The following is a 22711-nucleotide window of genomic DNA, read 5'->3' as shown; positions in this document are numbered from 1 at the left end:
CTTGCGCCTTTACTTATTTTTTGATATTTGCTTTTTGGTACAAAATATGGAGTCTGTGATAAGAATTTGGATCACCCTCCCTGGTCATTATAAACTGTGATATTTACCTTTTTTAAACGACAAAAGATAATAACATGCCATAAGGGTAGTACTTCAGAAAATCATAAAACTATAGAAATAGGCAAAAATTATCGTTTATACCTAGAACATGTGAAACGTGGAGCTAGTGGGCCAAACGAAGAATACTCAAATGAATATAAATGTGACAAGGTTGAGCTAAGGGACCATTACTGAATCATTTTAAAAATGAAACGTTATAGCCGTGAGCAGCCGAGGCCTAGTTATTTATAAAAAATCAACATGAATTATTTTTTAATGAAAAAATATATAGCGCAGATATTTTCACATTTTCATTTCTGTCCATATATAGTTCGAATTCAGTATATTTTTATAAGTCTGGGAGACTCGTTACTAAAAAAATAAACCAAATTGTGATAGGGTGGGCTTGAACTCGAAGACTGACTCAAAAGTTCGAGACCCTCTGAGAGCGGGAATATAACACGTTTGTAATTGTTGACAAAATACCCCTTTTCTGACATTTATATTATTATGAAACCTAAAAAAATTGTCCGCCTCCGTAGTGTAATGGTCAGCATGCTCGGCTACCGTTCTGGAGGTCCCGGGTTCGATTCCCAGGGGGGTTTAATAAATATAAGTGATTTTTTCACTCCAATATTTATTCAATATTACACTGGACTGGTACCTGAAGTGGAGGGCTGATCACCTTTCTTTCATGTGTAATCGATCGAGATAACACTGCGTTTATATGAAGCAGTGCCCTATGCACCATTGGGGTGCTGTAAGAGATTTAAAAAAAATATAAAACAACAAATTTGAATTTAAATAGCAGTTGATTAAAATAAAGAAATAAAACAACCAGGAAAGCGCTGTATTGAAAAGGCAGTATCATACGAAAAAAGTGCTCCATTAATTACTTATTATTTACTTATAACCCTTATCCGCACCCAATGGTGCATAGGGCACTGCATCGAATTGACAGTGTTATATTGATCATTACTTACATGAAGGTAAGGTGATCACTCTTGCGCTTCATGAACCAGTCCAGGGTAATATCAAATAAATATTATAGTGTAAAATCACAAATATTTATTTTCACCCCCCCCTGGGAATCGAACCCGGGACCTCCAGCACGGTAGCTAAACACGTTGACCATTACACCACAGAGGCGGACAAATTAATTATTAGAAGATAAAATATCTATAAAATATTTACTTTCGGCCGTAAGCTTGCGCATTTGTTGTTGAATTTCTATTTCCATCCCAAAGTTTTTGAAAGAGTAGGCGATCTATATAAATTTTGTCTCTGATTTAAAATTAACATTTGATAATAAGCACTGAAACGTTGGAAGGATTATTACTATCAAAACAACTACAATGATCCATGCTACAAACTGAAAATAGAAAAGGATTTGATTTCGTAAATTAATAAAAATGTGTATAAAAATAAATGCTACATTTTGGGTTATTGACTCTATACAGATTTCTAGAATGTTTGATTCAGATTTTTTGGCTTGGCATATGGCAACACTGTGTGGTAGTATCTTTGGCCGTGGTCTGATTTGAACTGCCTATACTGTTCTATATAATTATTGTCTGTGTATAACTAAAACTTTGACAGCCGCGTATTTTGTTTTTGTCATGTCATTATTTACGCGCGTGCTTCCTGTAATTTTGTTTTCACTGTAGTTAAGGTATTATTTATTATACCAGTTTATACACATAAATAAAGTAAAAATAAAACGATTAGTAATTTTTAAAAATCTCATAAGAAATGGGCTGTTTTGGAGAAATTATTGAACCTTCTAGCAGGGCACTTTGGGACGCTAGTGACGATGAGGATGAAGTAAGCATCGAGTAAGCATATTGTTTTTTACTGTTATAAATTACATGAAGTATTGCAAAATTTTCACGAAATAATAAAGAATATTTTATTTTCAGTTTATCATGGGTCAAGAATGTGTCCTCTGAAGACGCCGAGCTTCTATTAATTATGGAAGGAGGCTTAGCTGTGGAGTTTGCCAAGTCTTGTTTGATAAAGTCGGAACCGATTGACGAAATCCTTCCCGCCAAAGTATCAATTTACCAAATTCCTGATACTAATACTATCGTTTGTACATCTTTGAATGAAGATGACAATATTTTTGGAGACATTACATTACTACTGCAACCATGGCTAAAAAAATCCAAAGATGTCATCTGCATCCAAGCCTTATCATCCACAAGATACCAGAATTTGTCTTCTTCAACCTCAGGAAGTATTATTCGGGGTTTAAAGACATTGACATCGAAAAAGAAGTTGGAGAACCAACTTGAACAGCCAAATATATTGAGTGGATTGACAGCAGGAGGTAGGGATACTATTTTTGGCTCTATATAACCTTTTAAAGGGGAAATAAAAAACCTTTGGTTATTTTTATTGTGGTTCCTCATCATCGCCACAAATTTTCATGAATAAATTTGTCTTTTTTTTATTAAACTTCATTTGTTGGCACCCAATGCCGGATAAACCTTATTTTTTACTTCAAAATAGGGCTCACAATCTTGTTCTTACTTATAAAAGTTATTAAGATCATGAACTCGGGAAAAGCTTAATATAACTTAAGTGCATGTTGCAAGAACAAAATTTAGACCAAGATTTTTTAGTTTAAAAGTGGAAGTGCAGTTTATTTGAAAATTTATAAAAAAAAAAAACATTTATTCCATATTCAAATCATAAATTTAAATTTGTTATAGGTACCTACTTATGTTATGTCATGATAACTTAACGTAGATAGTACTAAGATTAATAACAAGATATCAAATATAACAAGTGACGTGGCATAGTTGGTTAGATACTCGACTGCGAAACAAGGATTGCGGGTTCGATTCCCGCCATCGCAAAATTAATTAAAATAATTTTAAACTGGTTTGGGCGTTTGTGATGTACTTTTGACATTCACCTTCCCTTTCCTGACAAGCCTCTAAAAATAGAGGATTGGCGAGTTATTCCTTTTAAAAAATATATTAAGGAATTGAAATCCAAATTTAATTGGGCTGTAAATATCTCCATCATACTTATTCAGGTTTTATTGTTTCAGTTCTCAGTCTCCGTGACCATCTTGATTTACCGGGAACGGCGTACGCAATCTATGATGATACCCCAGTATATGGAATGGATTCCATCAGTAGTCGACCATTTGTGAATTTATTCAATCACTTGACCATCCCAATTTCCAGTACTTTCAATCGGAAAGTTAATGCGTCATCATCCAATTTGTATATGTAATAAAAGTTTCATGAAAATATATATTTTAATACATATTGTATATATTTTTATTGTACATGGCCTTTAGACAAAGAGTGGAAATGCATTGGGAATAGTAAGTAAGAATATGAGTGAAGTTTTTGAGAGGTATGTAGTAATTTAAAACTTAAACGCTGAAGGTATGAAAAAAAAACTCACTATATCGCAGATCTTTATTAGAACTAGCCTTGCTCTTGCAACTCCAATGTCTCAAAGTTTTCATGTTGTGTATTTTATTAATTGCCTCATTCGTCCCAATGCCGAAAACAATTTATAAGCAAGAGTAAAAAGTGGTTGCCAACATTGTGAGGGTTTGAATGCGGAAAAATTCCGTTCAATTACACCGCCCACTGACAGACACCAACCTTTAAATTATTTTATAAAGTAACTACACATTGTGTTGCCAGTTAAAAAAACACTGAGTGCCATTGGAACATCCAGACAGGAAAGATACAGAAAGGGATTTTGGTTTTGAATCTGAAGAATGCCTCAACCGCAACTGCTCCAAGCGGCCCGCGTTAAGGTGTTCGTGGAATAAAATAACATGCTTTTATTGCATAAGACAAAACTAAAAGTTTTTATTCCTCGGCATAACGGACTGATGTATACCAAACTGATGAAAAGACCATTGCATTATAAATTAAAAGATTTTCTCAATATATATATTTTTACAAAATGAATTTGATGCGTGTTAATACAAATTAAAATATGTTACGATAATATAATACAAGAAGAAATCACAGCAGTACTTTATTAGTTCCTAGAGATTTTCTCATTAAAAAATAATGTCGAATCACAAGTTCCCCAAAAGGTTTGTTCGTTGGATTGTCTTGCGTGTTATGCCATGTAAATGAATGTATTGATATCATCGTCGTCTCTTTTCATGTATTTATGCTCTATCAACCACTCCAGCTGTTCTTTTATCATTTTTTTAGAAGGAAGGAACATATTTTTCAGGATGTCAATGAGTTCGGCCTGAAAGAAGATTGTTAATTTAATTTACATAAACAAATATTTTTCAGGTGTTTAACTAGAAAACATGAAGGTTTTAAATAAAAAAAAGAAGGAGGCATCACTGGTTATCTCGTCAATGCTTTAGCGCCCAAAGATACTAATTATAATAATGATCTTATTCACAATTTTACAGGTTTATTGTATTTACTAAGAAACGTGTATTATTCTTTAATTGTTTTTACTTAATATCTTTTTGATGATTAAATAATACTTCTGATAATTTCAGTGTTTTTGTTTTTATGTATATTAACTTTTGGAAACGATCAAGATAACACTGCGTTTATATGACACAGTGCCCTATGCACCACTTGGGTGCGAATAAGGGTTTTTTTTTAGTAGGTTTGTGCACCAACACGTATGAAATAATATAAAGGAGCCTCACCTGCAGCGAAGAGTTTGAGATTCGTTTTCTCATCTTGAGTATTTTGATAATGGCTTCCTGAGTCCGTAATATTCTCAACTGTACAATTGAATGGTTGTCTTCTATTTGTGATCGTTCCGTGCTCAGCTGAAGTCGTCCGATTAAATTAATTTTTCCACGTCTTTGCGGTTTCCCATTTTTGACCAATGCAAATTCCTGGTTAACCCAGAATTGGGTATTCTCCGCAAAATCTTTCGGTCCTTGGGCTGCCGGTTCGTAGAGTAAAAGTTGCCTTTTGAGTTTGGGAAATGCCACCAAGGACCAAAGAGTCCGCCGTAGCTCCGGATCCGGGAGTTCAGTGGCCAATCTCAAATTCTCGTAGGTCACCTTCTCCTTGGGACGCTGGTTCCAGGCAAACAGGACGGCCATCTGGAAAGTGGTCACGTCCAGGTCGAAGCGGCCCACCGCATTGGCGAAGGTTACGGTGCCGTTACTCATATGATGGTACCACTGTAGCTTCCTGCCCGAATGCTTCTTCTTGTAAAAGTCCTCTACTTCGGGAATGTAATCCTCGAGTTCCAAGGGCAGGCTGACGGAGACCCGGTCGGATCCACGCGCCCAGGCGCCGGCGTTTAAGATCTTGATGTTGATGGCGTCGTGGCGAGACGTTTCCGCGCGGAAATGCGCATTTAGATCTTCGCTCACTTTGACATCCTGAAACATGCGCGCTAATTTATTTACATAGTCGGCCGGCATTCCCACTTCGCGCAACCACTCGACCATATCCTCTTCTTTATCAGAATCCGCGCTGCAGTCCAAGATGAGGCGCCGGGTGAGGTGCGCCTTGTGGTAGCGCATGAACACATCTTTGTTCTCTATGTACTTGAGCACCAACAGCACGTCTCGAAGCCGCGCTTCTATCTGCTCTCCGGTGAGACGTTTGCTGAGGGGGGTGCGTCGCAGCAGCATGTCGCAGTAGTTGGCCAGCAGCTCCGGGCACTTGCTCTCGGGAGCGGCGGCACGCGGCGGCCGGCCGGGGCCCGCCAGCTCTAGCCGGAACACGGTGGTGTCGTTGACCACGCGCTTGTAGGCCTTGTCGCGCGCGGTGAGGAAGCGCGGGTCGTCCTGGAAGGCGTCGCGGACGAGCGCGCTGAAGCGCCGGAACAGGTCCAGCAGTCGCTCCACATACTTCTCCGAGTCCTGCGTGACGAGGTCGGCGGCCGCCACCATGTCGGCGAGCCCGGCGGAGAGGATGTGCGCCTCGAGGTCCCGCAGCATGGGGGGCACGCCCTCGGGCACGCGGTCCAGCAGGCGGAACATGAGCTGCAGGCGCTGCGTGTCTCCGGCGCGCACGAGCGGGGCGCACTCGGCTAGCAGCGTGGGCAGGGGCGCGGCCAGCAGCACGCGCTCGCAGCGCCGCACCAGGATGCCCACAGAGCCCGCGCCGGCCTCCAGATATCGCGCCGCTCGCGCCTCCTCTTCTCTGAGTTTAACTTCTGCGTACCGCATGTACGCCTGAACCCCGTTGGATTGCAACTGTTCGCCACCTTTGAGACGGTAAAACGCCTCCGTGGCCTGCATATATGCTGCTTCGAAATATTCACGATAAATTTGAAGCTTGTCCTCTGGGTTTGAGCAGAGATTCACTAAAAATAATTTTATAAATTAAATTATTTGTAGTACCTCTTTTACTTCTACTGTCGTCTGTCACAATTGATTTTGTTTTTTTTTTTAAACAAAAATAAAATATTTTCAATTACTAAATTTTTGTTGGATGCAAAAGTCGGACAACTGAGTGCAAATGTATCAAAAAATTTAATTTTTCTTCTGTAAAATCATTATAAATAAAACTTAATACAGACTTTTTACAATTATAAAGGATTTCAATACAATTCAAAATTTGTACAACAATCTGTAGGTGTGTACTTAGGGTGCCTTTTGTTATTTTTTTGTTGAGTGATAAGGTTTAAGCTGTAAGATATAAACATTTTGTTTTACTTCGTTGATGACTAATTTCGTGCATTAAATGTCTTTAATTCATCATGCTACCAATTATTATTGTAAAAGCTCCCAGGCAACATGCTAATAAAAATATATGGATCAATTTCTCAACCCAATTTGAACATAAAAAATAAGAATAGATATTTATTTTACTATTTTCAATCATTTTGCAATCACTTAAAAATTAATTCAACGGTATTGAGAAGAGGAGAGTTTATAAATTTACTGTTTAAAAAAAAAAAAAAGCCTCACCATATGATTCTCTAACACCAATGACAAGCTGTGAATCAAATGCTTCTCCATTTCTTTCTGCGTGTACTAATTTCATAGCAGAGTCCTGTAAACGTTGCTTGATATCGTGAAATATGCTCTGGTTCCAAGAGTCAAGCATAAGCTTCCTCACAATACTTTCTTCAGAGTTGGTATTGCCTTTCTTGTGCGTTCCAAAGCTGAGTCCGCTACCGGTCGTCTTGTTTAAGAGTGCAGTTTCTAGCTGTCTGAAGGGTGTGGGTAAATAATTACATTGCGTGAAGAACTTCCTCCATTCCGCGATGTAGGCTTTCAGTAGAGCTTGTTCCTCGCACTGGGCCAGGACTCGCGCCTGAGCCTGTTTGATGAAGGCGACAATGTCTTCTTGAAGAGCATCTCTAACTTTAACAGGTCCCTTCTCATCCCAAAGACAAACTAGGTGAACGGAATAAAACAGATCCTGCCATTCGGGCTGTGTAACAGGTTCTTGCTGTAAGAGCTTTAAGACAATCGGACGCATAGATGGCCATTTGTCTTCAAAAAACAGTTGCCCCTTGTCCTATAAACACAGAGATCAATATAACTTAACCTATAAGATGATACTACATTTGTGTAACTACTCTTTAACGGATGGTTTACCTTCAACATTGCTATAATAACCGCATACGTGTAATTATTTTTAAATCAAGGTTCTTCTATATGTGAAAACAAAATGTTTACTGTCAATTATAACGGACATTTCACTTTCCTAAAAAATAAAAATCGGCAACGACATCAACCAAAAGTTTTTTCTCAGACCACAGAAATCACCAGTCACCCGAAATATATGTTTTATCTGTGATTTTCATTGTACTTTTCCTCGTCGTGAGTAGCGAGCAGAGTAGCGACGTCAACGCCGAACGCCTTCCAAAATGTGTATGGAGCGCCAATAAAAAACTATAGTCACATAATAAAAATAGTGGAGATTTTTAACCTGGTAACATTTTATGTTACTGTCAAATCATCTCATAGATAAAGTAGACCCCTATTCGCCGGATTCGTTTGTGGTTCTTTTAAAATAAACCTAAAAATGGCGACCTCTGAGAGTCGCGGCGTTGGCGTCTCTCAATCAAATTTGCATCAACAGGACTTATCAAAATTAGTGAGTTTATTGCTTAACATTTTGAAAATTATTGTTATTTTTCGACGCGGGCATTGTGTGGTCGGTGTGTCGCAAGGGAGAGTGGTTTAACACGTGGCGCACCATAGGGTTATGTTCGCCCAACACAACAGATTTAGTTTGATATTGTGTTTAAAATCATATATTAGACAGTGTTTTTATCAAAATGATATCAAGTTGTACCGTCCGGGTTGGGTAACATACGAGTATTTTGATTAATTTAATTGAAATAATTCTGACGCAACTCAATTTCGTGGTTATTTACCGCGAACTTTACAGTACGTTATGTTTATGATAGCTGTAGTTGAGCGTTTGTGTACATTAACATATTATTCCTACAGAATATCTTATAAATTATAAATACCGATCGTATTTATTTTGGTTCTATCAAATTTCAGTCAATAATTATTTAGCTCTGAAGTTGTTGAGTAGGACGTTTCTGGTGCAGTCAGAATATTTCCATACGCAGCGGCGAGTTTGTGACGTAGCCCAAAAAACTGTAATAAAAATGATAAGTGGTGTGAGCGGCCGCTCAACAGGGGCCAAATAAGGCCGTCACAAATTTTCAAAATTTAAGCTCCATCCATATTTTATAAGATTATTCTTATACAGGTATAGATTGTGTGTTTCTTGACCTCCAATTGGTACCGAATGTTATTAGTTTTAAAAATTTTAGTTATTATTTTTTTAAATGTAAAAACTGCTAAAGCGAAAATATTTATATGTTTATTGATAAGAAATCAATGTGCAAATGGTCGCAGCGCACGTCGCTTAATTCACTCCTCGTAAAGTGAAAATTAAAAACAAAATGAATCAATTTAAAATGTTTTGGTCTTCTGGACAGTGATCTCAGGTCATGTCTTTAACCGTGCATTTTCGAACCTAGTAATAATATGAGACAAGGCGACTATGGAGCAATATGGATAGTTATTACCTATTGAAATGTCTGTATTAACCTTTTCGGGAGTACAATAATTAATGTTAGACTTTCTCTGGGGAGTGGGTTCTTTTCAAAGAACATTTTTTTAAATTCACGGGGTCTATTTATTATAAAGATAGAAATAATGTAAATATAAAAAATAAAATTCACCATCTCTAAGTTTTATTTTATGACAAAATTACATAAAAATATCCACAGATGACATTGCTATACAAGTTACATCATACTAACTGACTTTGACGATCATTAACGTCGATACTCCTTTGAGGAAAAATCGCACTGACGTTTATTTACGTCCATACTCCCAGAAAGCTTAATTGAACGATGACACATGTGGAATGTTGTTTAATATCATAAATCTTGGTCATATAAAAAAAAAACTTACGCGGCTTCCCGGAAAGAAAATAGAATACCAAACCAATCCGTTTTTCTTTTTCTTTCACATTCGTGCATCTGCTCATATATACCCGCCGATTATTCCGACTCCGGACCTGACCACTTTCAAGTATTTGAAATATTTCGATCATGTCTAGTTTTCCTCAGTCGTCCTCTACTTTAATTTCCAACTACATTCGTCTCGTATATTTGTTTAACCGTTCTTTCTTCACTCACTCGATTCACATGCCCAAACCATCTCAACACACCTTTCTTAAATTTATCGATAATGCTTAACTCGTGCATTCTTTCCTTGTACTGCCATTCGGACATACTAATGTTAATCATATTATTAATATTTAAACCATGTAATTTGTGGTTGGTCAATTTTACATTTATATTATTTTTTTACAAAAATGTTTTAATGCTAGCACATAACCACTTACCGGGATTTTTTGTCTGCCGGTTATGAGACGTACCCATCTTTTCGTCGAGACAATTAATCACTACAACAGCATGCAAGCAATACTACACGTCACTGCCATAGTACTATTCACACACTTGTAACTACATAAAATGTTGGCGATTTTGGATGCTGTTGTCTGATTGTCCTGATGAAGAGACTGGCACGTCTCGAAACCGGTAGATAAAAAATCTCAGTGAGTGGTTGTATACTAACATTACTAATATTTTTGTAAAAAAATCTAATATAATGGTTGGTCAAAAAAATTGAATACTGAGTTAGACTTTGTTAGAGACTAACTTTGTATAATGAATGAATATTTGATTTTTTGCCATATTTTTAATCCACATTTTTGTGACCAGGACGTGAGTAAGCTGACTGCCGTGTCTCCAGAGGTAATCTCGAGGCAAGCGACCATCAACATTGGCACTATTGGACATGTAGCCCACGGCAAGTCCACAGTTGTGAAGGCCATATCCGGGGTCCAGACTGTACGTTTCAAGAATGAACTGGAACGTAACATCACTATTAAATTAGGTAACTGCTCCTTTATTTCCATTTGATTCAATCGTAACAAAATTGAGAAGAATTAAAATTCAAACGATGAATGCGGTAAAATGGCGATAAAGAATCGATCGATGAGATCAATTTTTGTATGAAATGAATTTGTTGTAGAAGAAATAAACGACACATCCTTGAAAGCGATTGTTCGAGGAACGATTGATAGATGTTTCACCGTATTTGTTATATGTATACGGAAAATGCTATATACTTGTTGTTTTTATTATAAAAATATTATCCTTTATTAGCCACCATTCCTGTCCACTCACTGTCATATATATACCTGTATCCACCATAAGTAAAAAATTATAATTTCGATTTGACCTTTTATTTTTGTGTATCAAGTACAACATTTATACGAAATAATCTTCCACGTTACGATTTAAAAATGAAAAAAAAAGTGTTTTTGTGAAGTTGTTTATTTATGTTTTGCACATACCACAGTCTGCATATAAATCGGAGGGCAAATAGTTTTTTCATACTTAGCAAGAAGTGCTACTACAAGTAATTTTTTTTTTAACCATAGAAATAAGGAGAACTTAATTTTTAAATTGCTTAAATATGTTTTAAGTTGCTTTTAAGAATCCATACTCGGAATATTATTTCTTATAAATTGTTTATTTTTGAAAAAAAAAAAACAAAATACAAAAAGTTAAAAGCAATGTAAGGATTGTTGAGCATATGATTTTTTTGTTCAATATCAAATGAATCATATTAGATCCGCGGAATGTAAAAATAAAATTGAGCACATCTATGTTTTATGTGGATAGTAGATTGTAAATTGCGCCTCATATTTATACAAAGACGTGGTATGTTGCAGAGAAACTGCCGGATGCAGTTATTAGGAAGTACTCCCGAAGGGATCGTGCGCCGGCCAAAAAGAGAAAAGCGGGGGATATGCAGAACGGGAATTGTAAAAAACGGAAAACCGAAACTAAAGAAGAGTACATCGTCGAATCGATCGAAGACGTGCGCGCGGTTGCCGGTCATTTACTTTTCGAAATCAAGTGGAAAGGTTTCTCCCACACGGAAAATACTTACGAGCCCTTGGAAAACTTGAGGAATTGTCCTCTTCTTCTGGAAAGATTTCTCGACGCTCGGATACAGGAACGGAAAGAAGACACGGAGGCGTTGCGAATAGAGCTATGTCGGGACGGGCTGCTGGAGCGCGCGCAGCTGGAGGCCTCGTGGGCCGCCCGGCGTGCCCTGCCCCCCGCCTCCCCCGCCGCCTCCGCCGGCCCGTCCGCAGCGCTGCTGCTGGCCCTCGCTAACCTGCCTCCCGAGGAGGAGACCTACCGCACCGACCTGCGGAGAGCGGCGCGCGCAGCTCTGCAGGAAGAAGAACTAGAAGCCGCGCGTAATCGACAATTGCGACTTCTGAAAGAGTGGGAGGACCATCTCAACACCGTGGACCCGGACGGGAAACTATCCATAGTCAACGACGTCGATCTGGAAGGACCGCCGTCCAATTTCCGATACATAATCCAAAATGTCCCAGCGGAGGGTATAGTCATCCCGGAGGACCCCCCCATCGGGTGCGAGTGCGTCTCCTGCAACGTCAAGTCCAAGTGCTCGTGCGCCTCGGAGGGCGGGCTGTTCGCCTATAACTTCAAGAAGAAGCTGCGCGTCGGTGTGGGCACGCCCATCTACGAATGCAACAAGGCGTGCCGCTGCCCGCCCGACTGCACCAACCGCCTGGTGCAGAGCGGGCGCTACGTGCGGCTGCGTATCTTCCGCACGGCCTCGGGGTGCGGGTGGGGAGTCCGCACCGCGCAGCGCATACCCGACGGCAGCTTCGTCTGCCAGTATCTGGGAGAGATAATATCCTGCGACGAAGCGGAGCGCCGCGCTCGCTCCGCGGATCCCGTGGCGCCCACCTATCTGTTTGACCTCGATTTCAACGCCGCCGACTCGCTGTACACGGTGGACGCCCGGCAAATGGGTAACGTGTCTCACTTCATCAACCATTCGTGCGAACCCAATTTGGGCGTTTGGGCCGTATGGGGGAATTGCTTGGATCCCAACTTGCCCATGCTGGCGCTGTTTGCCACTAGAGACATTTCGCCGGGAGAGGAGATAACCTTCGACTATGCGCAAAAGGCGGCCAGTGGGGAGGAAGCTCCCGCGGAGAGCGCGCCGGTAGCGCTCCCAGGACTCGAGTCCACCCCCGAGAAGTCTTACCCCCCTAGAGATGTACTGCGGTCACCCTTAAAACTGAGACTCGATCTTGGGAGCACCCTTCCCGATAGAATTCGGCCCGAGTGCAAGTGTGGTGCTGAGACTTGTCGGAAATTTCTTTTCTGATCTGAACTTGTTTTATAGACAATTACAAGAGATATTTATATATATATATACATATATTTTATTATTATATACACCAAGAATAATGTGTTACTGGTGCTAATGCAAATGTTTGTGCCTTTAAGTGAATATTCTGTAATATAAATGATAATAATTATAGTATGTATTTAGTATAAGATGATAACTATGTAGTAAAGTTTATATGATTTAGTGTTTTTTCTTAACTGGAACATTCGAGTGCTAATGTGATCAAATCTTTCCATACTAGCTGACAGTTTAAATAAAATTTGGACGGCATTTATAGTATTATTTTAATTATCTGATATTTTTACATTTAAAGTCCAGGGGCATATATGTGTGCCCAATACCGACCTTGCTTTAAATGCGTTTTATTTTTATAACTGAATTTCTTTATTTTGTCTTAAAAATGTGAATATTGAGAGAACTTCAATAGTTATTCACCGGTTGATAGATGAATATTAATTTTCCAGTAACCGAGTGATTGGAAACAAAGTAATAACTGATAAATGAATTATTTTTAGCAATTTAAACTTTCGGGTTAACGCTACCTCGACACTACCTCGGCTCTAAGTAGGTACCTATGTACATAATAGTTCTATCTAATGATAATCTTATTTTATCATTTACTTTTTTATTATGGTCACCCTCTTATGGAGCAGGAAACAAAAATGTTATCAATTGAAATAGGTTGACATGTATTTTGCATACATTTTTATGTTTCTAATATTGTTTTATTTCTTTATATCAGTATTGTTTACACTGTAATATTCATATTTGTGTCGGGTTGCGGTCCCGTGGTTAGTGTCGGGGACTCTTAAGTCAGAGTTTCTCGGTTCTAACCCACTCTACCACAATTTGATACCTATTTCTAATAATGAGCCGCTTAGGCTCACAGAAATAGTATGAAATTGAAATACATATTTGCGCAAATAATAAAAACACAAATATTTCTCTTTAATAAAAAATATTTTTTTTTTAGACATGATTCCGTAAACTGTTAGGTACTTTCGGGCTCTACGCTGAAGCATTGATTTAAAAGTAATTGTATGCTATTTTACATAAAGTATTTTATTGGATGAAGAAGTATTCATTATCTTCATTCCTAATATACTACACTACAATATATAACACTAATAGCCCACATTTTTAGCTTAGATATTAGTAAACATTGAATATTGACATTTTAGTATGCAAACATACTGTTCTGGCGTGGATTATATTTGTTTTCTTCTTATTGAAAGATTGATGGAGAATTTAGACTGTTACCCAATTTATTTTAATAAATATATCAAGCAACCAACTGATTTAATAAAACGTTACGAGTAGAAGAGGGAAAAATGATAGTCAAGAGGTTTATATAACTTTGTCATAACAACATGAACCCTAGTTGCGGTTATAACGCATAAAGTGTTGCCAGTAGCATAAACATATAGTGCTTAATCAATTATGATTAAGAACTTAGTGAAACTAAAAACTATCGACCACTCACTACTTCACAATTTTTAAGTTTAAAATTCAAAAGTTCAACACAATAATAGATTTATATTATCCACTGACACTTCGTGATGGAATTGCATTTTTAATATATTATTAGATTAAAACCAATATTTTTAGCTAACCAGTCTGATGATGTCGGTAACGACGAAACCCGGTCGCTGGTCAAATAAAAATAAAGTGGAAAAGCTAAAAATATTGGTTTTAATCTAATAATATATCAACACAATAAGTTGTAAAACAGTAACCAATGTGCAAGGAATCATTTTTGTTACTTTATATGATACTAATTTATTTTTTCACCCTTGTTTAGTTCTAGTTTTAAATGTATTTTTTATTCATGACATGTGTTTTGACACATTACATTTTTATTCATGTGTTCTTGTTTTGTTTTATTTTATTTATTTATAAGGGGTAAATATCACTTTAGTTTACATATTCATTATATGAAATTTGTTAATAAATGGTTAATTAAAATTTTGCCATGTATTACAAAATATACTCAGACTTCGCTTTGCGTCGTTTCACTTTGCGTTTTTTCGAAGTTGCCTCGTTACTGAATTAAGACTCATTTTTGCTGTACGTCATTGTTTTTTTCGAATTGCGTTGTTTTTTTTTATTATTATTCAGAGAATCATTTTAAAATTTTGTAAAAGGTAATTTCCCGTTTTGTAAATTTCAATTTGCGTTGCGTTATTTTGGAACGTATCTACGACGCAATGTGAGGTCTTAGTGTATTTCAATATTCTTAATGATTTTTCCATATGAAATTTTATAAAAATGAAATTATAAAAAAAATATCTTTACTAATTTTAATGCTTGTTTCTATTTTCTCAATAGTCAAACAGAATTCTTTTTAAGTATCCCCATGAATCACTTTTTGTACAAAATTGAGTGATTTTCTTTTCCTTTGATTTCCTATATTGAATTTTTTTTTTGAGTTTTTGTTCTTTCAATTTCGAATCAACAATCTTTAATGTATTCAAATTACTGTGATTTTATAAATCCTTAAATACCTCTCTAAGATAAGCATTATCGATAAAATTAAGAAAGGTGTGTTGAGATGGTTTGGACATGTAGAACGAATGAGTGAAGAAAGAACGGTAAAACAAATTTATGAGGCGAATGTAAGTGGAAAAAAGAGCAGAGGAAGACCGAAAAAAACATGGCACGATCAGGTATGCCAAATACTTGAAAGTGGTCAGGTTAGGAGTCGTAACAATCGGCGGGTATGTATGAGGAGATGCATGAACGTGGAAGAGGCGAAGAATGTTTGCAAAGACAGAGTGGTGTGGCGTTCTATTCTCTCTGCCTACCCCTGCGAGAAGCGGCGTGATGGTCAGTTAGTTAGTTAGTTAGTTAAATACCTTTCCTTATATATTAGGGTTTTATTTAAGTTTACGTAACATCCAAAACTGATTTGGATTTGGTTGGTCACATATTATATAGTTACCTTAAAGCTATGTGTTTTACAATACAATGTTTCTATTATCAGATATTTTACAAGTAAACAATAACAAGCACCGAGGGTATCTAAGTGGGTTATTTATCTTTTCATTAATTTATTTGGCAGTTTGTGGTAAAATGTATCCATTTTTAATTTAAGTTTTGCTTAGTAAATACCACTTTTTCTTAAAATCTATTCTGACACGTATTTCGATGGATTCTGCATCATTTTCAAACTCTGTATGATGCGGAATGCATCGAAACACATGTCGCAATAGATTTGAAAAAATAGTGGTATTTACTTAGTAAAACTTAAATTAAAAATAGGTTATTTATCAGTTGACAAATGTTAACGGAACCTGGTATAGTAAAATATTAATTTGTTAAAATACCAACATAAACTGCATTTTATTTTAGAGTTGTAAGTGTGTATTTATGGCCTTCTCTTAGAACCAATGAATTTGTTAGTGTTCAAGTAAAAGTATGGGGATTTATATTCGTAATATACTGGTGATGCTTCTGCGATTCTTTCATAAGGTCGCCTGGTATTTAAGAAGAGACCGGTGGTAGGAATGGATGATTTCAAAGCAAGAGTGGGAATGGAACCGTCACATAGCTTACTGATGATGGGAAGGCACGGTCTTGGGCAAGTCAAACTTGGCTTGTACCGACTGTTAGATCTACCATACGAGTCGATTCCGTTGTGTGCATAAAACCAAATTATTATTCGATAATAATATTATGTTTACTTATAATATAGCTAGCTTTATTGACACATGTTAAAATATGAGGAGTGTAAATAGTATTCATTTCATCACAGATTTTTTAAAATTGTATAACCACATGTACCATTTAATTTGGTTTTGATAAATAAATCTTTGTTTACTCTGGTGTATATTTTCATTTAATATTGTTTAGACGAGGTATATGAAAAAAATACCTCTACACAAAATACCCCATTTTTTTTGCTAACCCTTGAGACATTGAGTAATTAATAGCAATTATGAATGGTTCCATTAAAGAATATAGTTTTTAGTTAGTTTTTTTGTAGCATTCTCGATAGTACTTGTGATAGATCTATATACTTATTTTATGACTGATATACATAAACACTCCACATATGAGGTAAGTACTCGGCAGAGGCAATCTTACATTGAGATGTCTCTAAATGTTTATCTCATAATTGAGCTAAATATATTTATGTATTTGTTTTATTGACTAAACCGAGCGGTGTTCAGCAGTCTTGTTTCGACTTGTTGGTGACAATTTCTTTCACCAGTGAATTTTCTCGCCAACGGTTGATAATATAAGTAACCAGTGTTAACTGGGACTAAACCTTCAATAAAAACTAAACAATCTCTAAATTTTATTTATCTTCTCCGGTTGTTTCTCTCATTGCTGAGGTTCGTAACCCCCCTGCTGGCTTCCTCCGGAACCTTGAACAACACTCCACCATTGGTCCCTGCATTGTGCAGCCTTAAGAGCTCCTGAAACGGAGAGGCCTGTGTTCTCGTTCACCTGGTAGGTCCATCGGGTTGGAGATCTACCTCTAGCTCTCCGACCTAGGCCTCCGGTTATGCCTCTCACGGTTGTCTGATGGTCTACAAGCAATGTGGCCAAAGAACTGGAGAACTCGTCTTCGGCAAAGAGTCGAAAGACAATCATCCTTTTTTCACTAGATTATTATCCCTCCTGTTCCCAACACAAATTAAAATAAAAACATATTTATTGAGTTAGAAGAAACAAAAATTCACTTAATGATCCATAAACCTTGTAGATAATAAGCAATAATATTTCTAGTCTGTAAATTGTGTTGTTTGATTACGTTTGTCAGGTTACGCCAATGCCAAGATCTACAAGTGCGACAACCCGTCGTGCCCGCGGCCCGCCTCGTACACGTCGGGCGGGTCGGGGCGCGAGGACCGGCTGCCGTGCCTGCGCCCGGCCTGCAGCGGCCGCTTCTGCCTCGTGCGCCACGTCTCCTTCGTGGACTGCCCCGGCCACGACATCCTCATGGCCACCATGCTCAACGGCGCCGCCGTTATGGATGCCGCGCTGCTCCTCATCGCCGGTCATTACTCATTTTCTTTAACCCTTCCTTTGGTGCTAAAAACTTCCGCGTGCACCGGTGATATGTATTTTGTTTGTTGTTTTGAAACCCTTATCCGCACCCCAATGGTGCATAGGGCACTGCATCATATAAACGTAGTGTTGTCTTGATCGTTAACACATGAAGGAAAGGTGATCAGCCCTCCGTTTCCGGTACCAGTCCAAGGTAATATTGAATAAATATAAGAGTGAAAAAATCACTTATATGTATTTATATTTTACCTCCCCTGGGAATCGAACCCGGAACCTCTAGTACAGTAGCCGAGCGTGCGGACCATTACACTACGGAGGCGGATGTACTTTATACACCGGTGATATGTAATTTGTACACCATATGAAAATGTGATTTAAAAACGGGAAAAATGTAAATATTCCTAAATGTTGCTACGACCACCCCGAACGACGACTTGTTAGCTAAAATGAGATCGTCAGAAACAGTATGAAGCCGCGTGCGCGTGTACGTAAAGTGTGGCACACACGCATACTCTGAGAAATGTTTGTGTATTGGTGATTCTATCCCAGATTTTTTTTTACATTTTTTTCAATTCCGTCACTGCAAATGAATAACGTTAAAGTATTATGGAGGAATATAAAAATTCTAAGCCCGTATCTATGATATTTTATATTCATAATCTCATTTTTAAAGTCAAGTTGTAGTAAATACATATCACTGGGAGGGGAAGGTTAACTACCTGATGTCCAAGAGACTCCTACTCCTAGCTATGGACACTGCTTATGCAACACCGCTTATTAAGTTCCTACTTAGGCTCCAACTTTATTTCTTTTATTTAATTTATTATTAGATTAAAACCAATATTTTTAGCTTTTCCACTTTTTTATTTGACCAGCGACCGGGTTTCGTCGTTACCGACATCATCAGACTGGCCGACATCATCGACATCACGAAGTGTCAGTGGATAATATAATTCTTTTATTTAGCCTATTCCTTCTTGTGGGTGGGCTTACTCTTTATGTTTAAAGTTAGTATAATTTCATGTGATTCATGAAAATTCTAGGCAAAAACACTCGCATTAAAGACATGATTTTATACAATTTAATGATTCTTAGATGGCAATGAAGTTACTTAGGTGTATGATTTTACTTGTGAGTATACGTAGGATATAAGTTTATTAATGTACTAGTCATAAACTATCTTAGTCAACACTAATAATACTAACACATTGTTACCGGGCAGTTTTTTCGTCAATCCCGACCCTAATTAGTATACTAATTAGGGTCGTATACTAATCGTAAGTAACCACAAACCCAATTTTGATCTTTACAATGTTTTTTGGATGTCTCTTGCGCTCTATCAAAAGTAAGCAAATAGAACGCTTATAATCGTCTCCCGCTCTCTAGCAACTGTTTGTAAAAGATGTTTTTAAGCATTTCCCGTAAACAATGTGTTAAGAACACTTAATAATATTTATCTAACAACCCTTACTTAGTTCTTTTCAGCTCATGTTTTTGATTACAAATTTTCAAACATATCTTGACTTAAAAATACGGTATCATATTTGAATACTAATAAATGTGATAAGCATCAAATGATCATATTAAGGTGATATTGGCGCAAGATAAGATTTTTGGATAATAGTTTCAATGTCAGTTTGTACTCTTCAGGTAACGAATCGTGTCCGCAGCCGCAGACGAGCGAACATTTGGCAGCTATCGAGATCATGAAGCTGAAGCACATCATCATACTGCAGAACAAGATCGATCTGGTGAAGGAAGGCCAGGCCAAAGAGCAGCAGGAACAGATCCTGAAGTTCGTGCAGGGCACGGTGGCCGAAGGGGCCCCCATCGTCCCCATCTCGGCTCAGCTCAAGTACAACATCGAGGTGCTCTGCGAATACATCACCAAGAAGATTCCCGTGCCGCTGCGGGACTTCACGTCGCCCCCGCGCATGATAGTCATCAGGTCTTTCGACGTCAACAAGCCGGGGTGCGAGGTCTCCGAGCTGAAGGGGGGAGTGGCGGGTGGCTCTATTCTGCAAGGAGTGCTTCGCTTGGGCATGGAGATCGAAGTGCGTCCCGGGCTGGTGAGCAAGGACGCGGAGGGTCGGCTCGCGTGCCGCCCCATCCGGTCGCGCATCGTGTCTCTATACACGGAGCAGAACGAGCTGCAGTTCGCTGCGCCCGGCGGCCTCATCGGTGTCGGCACTCTGATCGAGCCGACCTTGTGTCGCGCGGATCGGCTCGTGGGCCAAGTTCTGGGGGCCGTGGGGGCGCTGCCCGCCATCTTCGTGGTCTTGGAAGTATCCTACCACTTGCTGAAGCGCCTGCTCGGGGTGCGCACCGAGGGGGACAAGAAGGCGGCCAAGGTGCAGAAGCTGGCCAAGAACGAGGTGTTGCTGGTCAACATCGGATCGCTGAGCACCGGCGGGCGCGTGGTAGCCACCAAGGCCGATCTCGCCAAGATCGCCCTCACCAGTCCCGTGTGCACCGAAGTCGGAGAGAAGATTGCGCTCAGCAGACGCGTAGAGAAACATTGGAGGTGAATATTTTACATTCAGTAATAGCTCGCTACTACTTTGGCTTTGGTTTATTATAAATATGTTTTACTTAGTAAGTGACTGGTTTCTAGGAGAGACAAATCTAGCCTTGCCAGACTAAAGCGGGTATGCCCATAATTGTGGCTATGTTGTTGTCACCCACATTCTTTACAATCATTTAAATTCTTCAAGTATTAGACCAATATTTTTTTTCTTACTATGTAACAGGTTTTAGAATTTTAATAATAATTGGAAAAATACATAGATTGCTAATTGGATTGCGGCTTTATCGGCTTTTTAGTAACAATAAAGTATTATATTTGTGGTTTTAAAAAGTATGCATAAAAACGTACATATTTATATATCCATTTTTGGACACAATTGAGTTATGAACGTAATATTGTAGAATGTCAAACTTGTCTGAAATCGGAATGTTACATATGCTTATAGATTATTTTGAATTTTAAAAATATAGTAATGTAACGAGGTAGTTTATAACTGCAATATACATTTTCAACCTATCAGTTGCAGCTAACAAAGGCTAAAAAATGTAGATAGATAATTTATACTTTTGGGTACAAATTATAATATATCCAGTATATAACATACATATATCGCTTGTTAAATGCCCAAGGGCCTCAACACAATTTTTTAAAAACTCTATATTCCAAAAATGGTATCTAAATTGTCAATTTTCACATTCGATAGACACCCATGATTCTCGCATTAGAAATGGACATTAATGTAACTCTAGAGTCATGGGTGTCTTTTTCGAATATGAAAATGTTGACGATTTATGTAGATTTTTTGGAATAAAGAGTTAATTTTTTTTTTGCATCGTGGCCCTTTGGCATTTCACCAGCGATATATAATCATAAAAGGTTTTTGATTTTTTTTCCATTTTGATACTAAATGTTACACATTGTGTATAATGTTCCCTACTTGCCCTCATGGTTTATGTAATTTTTGCAGGTTGATCGGTTGGGGACAGATCCGAGGAGGAGAGACGATTGAGCCGACCAAGAACTAATCTGTGAATTAATTAAAGTCTTCAGTTAATGTAAAAAACTTTTATATTGAAGTTATATATACAAGGTGTTATTTATAATAAACTTATTGATAAATGCCCACCTTATTTATTACTCCACCATAGAAATAATTATCAGGCAAGGCTCAATTTTACACCAACATGTGTGTTTAATGTTGACCCGTCAAACACAGCTGAGTTTCTAAATTTATCTTTTTATTTGCCAGTGTTTTCTACATACTCTCCATGCGTAATATGTATGCATCTGCCTTATGTATTAAAGTTTACCTGACATTTAGTGCAAATACTTATTTTAAAGAAAATGTTATATTTTTATAATGATTTTCGTGTGACCTGTCACTTATTGTTTACATATAAAATATCTTTGTGTAAACAAATCCTATACAATAAAAGTCCGTTAATTCGAATTTCAAATGAAGAGGATTTTGAAAAAATATTCATTTACACAATTTCCAATTAAAAATGAAAGTGGAAATTTTTTATTAAACAAAATAAAAAAAAAAAATATTAGACAGCTTTGAACTTTTAACACACTGTTGTCAGGCAGTTTTTTCATCAACCCCGACTGTAATTATACTCAGACAGTTTGCCGCCTGACCCATAGTTTTTTAATCACATGTATTCGCAAACCTAATTGCCATCTGTACAATGTTTTTTGGTGTCTCGCGCTCTATCAAAAGTAAGCAAACAGAACGCTTATAAGGGTCTCCTGCTCTCTACCAACAGTATGGAAAAGACGCTTTTAAGCGTTTCCCGCAAACAATGTGTTCATATGGACTAAGAGAAACATTTATTGGGTTCATATCAGCCGTTAGGAAAAAATCCGAGTGTTGCCAACTGAAAATGTTGAATAAGAATTTATTCAATTCGATCAAGAAATTTTCAAATTATGAAATATGTTAAATTTTGAATTGTTGCCGCAATTTTTTGCAAATAGTAATTTCTCGGACCATGAAAATTGTGAATATTACTAATTACCATTGTTCTAAATTGTAATTCTTCTTGTAACAGATTTTTACTGTATGCATATGTATTGTGAGCATACAAAAACAGACTTAAGTCATTTTTTTACTGAATTGACATGAAACACACAAATAATTTATGAATCATTTTGAATCTTGATATTAAGTTCAGAAAAAAAAGGATTTTAATCTTTAACTAAGATGTTGGAGTAATTGTATAATCGAATGTTAGAAACCAATTCATAGAACTTCTTTACCAAAATTACATGGATTGACTTTTTGGAATACGCTGATAATACGTATATTATAACAGCCATTAAAAAAAGCCTTTTTAATCATTTGAGTGTGT

The 22711-nt window shown here is 37.5% G+C and overlaps 3 protein-coding genes and 1 pseudogene across 3 annotated transcripts; 3 read left to right on the top strand and 1 right to left on the bottom strand.

Annotated features, from left to right (window-relative positions):
• Positions 1 to 1693: 1693 nt before the first annotated feature.
• Positions 1694 to 3380, top strand: LOC148307112 (uncharacterized). The gene is made up of 3 exons (XM_088263925.1): positions 1694 to 1934; positions 2019 to 2428; positions 3158 to 3380. Exons 1-3 carry the CDS (start codon positions 1852 to 1854, stop codon positions 3343 to 3345), a joined length of 681 nt encoding a protein of 226 aa, XP_088120051.1. The 5' UTR covers positions 1694 to 1851; the 3' UTR covers positions 3346 to 3380.
• A 531-nt stretch (positions 3381 to 3911) lies between these two features.
• Positions 3912 to 7803, bottom strand: LOC148307111 (cullin-5-like). The gene is made up of 4 exons (XM_088263922.1): positions 7628 to 7803; positions 6992 to 7547; positions 4760 to 6384; positions 3912 to 4338 (listed from the first exon to the last, which is right to left on the bottom strand). The coding sequence occupies exons 1-4, from the start codon at positions 7634 to 7636 to the stop codon at positions 4201 to 4203; spliced, it is 2328 nt and encodes a 775-aa protein (XP_088120048.1). The 5' UTR covers positions 7637 to 7803; the 3' UTR covers positions 3912 to 4200.
• A 234-nt stretch (positions 7804 to 8037) lies between these two features.
• Positions 8038 to 21477, top strand: LOC148307109 (eukaryotic translation initiation factor 2 subunit 3-like). The gene is made up of 5 exons (XM_088263923.1): positions 8038 to 8129; positions 10288 to 10462; positions 17583 to 17819; positions 19481 to 20354; positions 21325 to 21477. The coding sequence occupies exons 1-5, from the start codon at positions 8058 to 8060 to the stop codon at positions 21380 to 21382; spliced, it is 1416 nt and encodes a 471-aa protein (XP_088120049.1). The 5' UTR covers positions 8038 to 8057; the 3' UTR covers positions 21383 to 21477.
• LOC148307110 (histone-lysine N-methyltransferase SUV39H2 pseudogene) lies at positions 11273 to 12936 on the top strand (annotated as a pseudogene).
• Positions 21478 to 22711: the final 1234 nt, after the last annotated feature.

Source organism: Brachycentrus maculatus, unplaced genomic scaffold (assembly GCF_059751285.1).
Source record: "Brachycentrus maculatus isolate JH-2025_06_01 unplaced genomic scaffold, ASM5975128v1 h1tg000208l, whole genome shotgun sequence".
Taxonomy (NCBI): Eukaryota; Metazoa; Arthropoda; class Insecta; order Trichoptera; family Brachycentridae; genus Brachycentrus; species Brachycentrus maculatus.
The sequence above is the reverse complement of the archived record's forward strand: the minus strand, read 5'-3'. Positions and strand labels throughout refer to the sequence as shown.